Below are 2,976 nucleotides of genomic sequence, written 5' to 3'. Positions count from 1 at the left end.
CGGCGAGCAATTGAGTCGGATGCTGCAGCGTGGTCTGATCATTCCCCAACTCTTTTCCTGAGCTCCGTGATGAAGTCCTCCTTCTCCTGGTCCGTCATCCCCACCGTGGAGCAGTCGCCGACGCCCCACTCGGCGCCCCGCAGGCAGTACTTGTCCTGGATCTCCCTCTCGTTCCTGAAAGCAATGCCATTTTTTCGCCCAAGAGAGGCTCATCACATGAACGTGGCACCAAAGCTATCACACAAGTACAAGAGGAAAAGAACGGCAGCTAGAGCTTCAAAATCAGCCCATGGCATCACATACTTTTCTTTGTTCTGCTTGGACTTCTCGAGCAGCTCCTTGAGCACCTTGGAGGACTTGAACCTCGAGTCATTCTCGGCGTACTTCCTCTGGTTCTCCGCTTCAGAATAAATCCAGTGCAAATCAAGGAGAGATGAATAAACATACTGAGCAAAAAGAAAAGGATTCTCATATACTCCCTCCGTTCGGAATTACTTGTCTCGAAAATGGATGTATCTAGAACTAGATGAGATAGCGTAGAGCAAGCAGCTAGCTGAACCAACCATTCCATTTGTCCAGGAACTCGAGCCGGGGCATCGGGGGCGCTGGAACCGACTCCAGCCCGGTGGACCCTGACAGGATGCCGGCGCTCACTGCAAGTTCGCACACGAATTTCAACGGTGTTGCCCATTGCCGTGCGTGGAATGGAAACATGCGTGACTATGTGTGAAGAGTTTGCACTCTACCTGGGGTGGACCAGAGGACGAGCGAGAGGGAGACGGCCGCGGGGACGCCCAGCAGGTGCGCCCGGCCGCTCTTCTCCGGCGCGCTGCAGCGGCCCCTCGGCGGCGGTGCCGAGGCGGTGGCCGGTGGCGCGCCGCAGAGGACGCGGAGGCCGAGCATGGTGCTTTGGCCTGGCTGCCTCGCTAGTGTTCAGTGGTTTCTTGCTCGTGCTGGTGGCCTCAACGTAGGCGAGAGGATGGATGGATGGATGAGCCGTTGAGCTACTCTGTCGAGTGAGGAGGTTGCGGGTGGGGGGATTGGGGAAGGGTGGGCGCCACTCTCACTACCTGTTCTCTTGTCAGCCACTAACGATGGGGGTGATCCCGGAGATTGCCCTTCGGATCTTTTTCTTCAGTAGGAGTAGATGTGAGTCTTGCAGCGGCGATCAAACGATACGTTTGGAGCCTGGTCCAGCCTAAAGTGACGAGTATTTAACATAAAAAAAACTACCACTTTCCATTAAACCCTAGCTGAAAACTACCACTATGCAAAAAATAAAAAAAAACATAATCCTTGACAAAAACCTACCAAGTCAGGAAAGTGGCTGATTCGGATGTTTTAAGCCTGATTATGACAAGTGGGGCCACACGTTAGGTGATGTGTCAGCATTGACCTAACGGCCGACCGGCGCGGCTAGGTGGGACCATGTCTGGTGCTGGTCAAAAAGGCACGACCAGCTCGCTCTCTCCCCACTCGCACTCACTCTCTCTGCTCAACTCAATCTCTCTCTCCTTCTTTTCTGACCACGCTGCCGCTACTGCCGCCACCGTTCTTGCTCATCGGCGTTGAGAATGCCTTCCTGGAGGGACGGAGAGGAGAGCTCGGACGACAACATCTCCATGATTGGCATGGAAGCCGAGCTCTTTGTAAGTCCACACTCCATAGTACCGGTTCTAAATTAGGGTTAGAGTTAGGTCTTGCAAAATTGGGGATTTTTTTATTTAACTTTTAATTTGGCTCGTCTGCTCATATCCTGTGATGTGTGGGCTACAATGCTTGCAGCAAACACCTGACACTATGGTGGATCCATCTTTTTGTGGATCAGTTCTTGAATCAGAGTCAAAATGCATGTTGCATGGTAAGAGGCCCAAGCCAAGAAGATGGTGGTTTTTGGAGGTTCTTTGACTGGGAGGAGATTCCTAGGTCGTGTTGAGCAGGTTTGTATTTTTGAGCTAGATGATGTGCTTGTTTTTGTGGTTTGATGTGACGTGATATGGTGTGGTTGTTGGGGAACGCAGTATTTCAAATTTTTTACCTACGATCACGCAAGATCTATCTATGTGATGCATAGCAATGAGCGGGAGAGTGTGTCCACGTACCCTCGTAGACCGAAAGCGGAAGCGTTTAGTAACGCGGTTGATGTAGTCGAACGTCTTCGCGATTCAACCGATCAAGTACCGAACGCACGGCACCTCCGCGATCTGCACACGTTCAGCTCGGTGATGTCCCCCGAACTCTTGATCCAGCTGAGGCCGAGGGAGAGTTCCGTCAGCACGACGGCGTGGTGACGGTGTTGATGAAGTTACCGACGCAGGGTTTCGCCTAAGCACTACAACGATATGACCGAGGTGGAAATCTGTGGAGGGGGCACCGCACACGGCTAAGATCAACTTTGATGTGTTCTAGGGTGCCCCCTCCCCACGTATATAAAGGAGGGAGGGGGAGGCCAGCCGGCCCTCATAGGCGCGCCAAGGGGGGAGGAATCCTCCTCCTAGTAGGAGTAGGACTCCCCCCTTTCCTAGTCCTACTAGGAGAAGAAGGAAGGAGGGGGAAAGAGAAGGAAGGAGGGGGTGCCGCCCTCCCCCTAGTCCAATTCGGACTAGGCCCATCGGGGGGCACGCGTCCAGCCCTTGGCAGCCCCCCTCTCTCTCCCCTAGGCCCAATAAGGCCCATTACTTCTCCGGTGGTTCCGATAACCCTTCTGGCACTCCGATATTTATCCGGTGACCCCCAGAACTCATCCGATGTCCGAATAACATCGTCCAATATATCATTCTTTATGTCTCGACCATTTCGAGGCTCCTCGTCATGTCCGTGATCACATCCGGGACTCCGAACTACCTTCGGTACATCAAAACACATAAACTCATAATACCGATCGTCATTGAACGTTAAGCGTGCGGACCCTACGGGTTCGAGAACTATGTAGACATGACCGAGACTCATCTCCAGTCAATAACCAATAGCGTAACC

General features: G+C 53.0%; 1 protein-coding gene across 1 annotated transcript in view; it reads right to left on the bottom strand.

Moving 5' to 3' along the window:
• The window catches only part of LOC123098303 (uncharacterized), a gene marked incomplete in the record, with an annotated part of 1,650 nt that extends 592 nt beyond the window's left edge, over positions 1–1,058 (bottom strand). Inside the window, 4 exon segments of the mRNA XM_044520264.1 lie at positions 1–174; positions 304–400; positions 564–653; positions 747–1,058. Coding sequence (XP_044376199.1) covers positions 39–174; positions 304–400; positions 564–653; positions 747–903 — 480 coding nt within the window.
• Positions 1,059–2,976: the final 1,918 nt, after the last annotated feature.

The sequence above is a fragment of the Triticum aestivum genome, chromosome 4D (genome assembly GCF_018294505.1).
Source record: "Triticum aestivum cultivar Chinese Spring chromosome 4D, IWGSC CS RefSeq v2.1, whole genome shotgun sequence".
Lineage (NCBI taxonomy): Eukaryota > Viridiplantae > Streptophyta > Magnoliopsida > Poales > Poaceae > Triticum > Triticum aestivum.
This window is presented reverse-complemented; position numbering and strand designations above follow the sequence as displayed.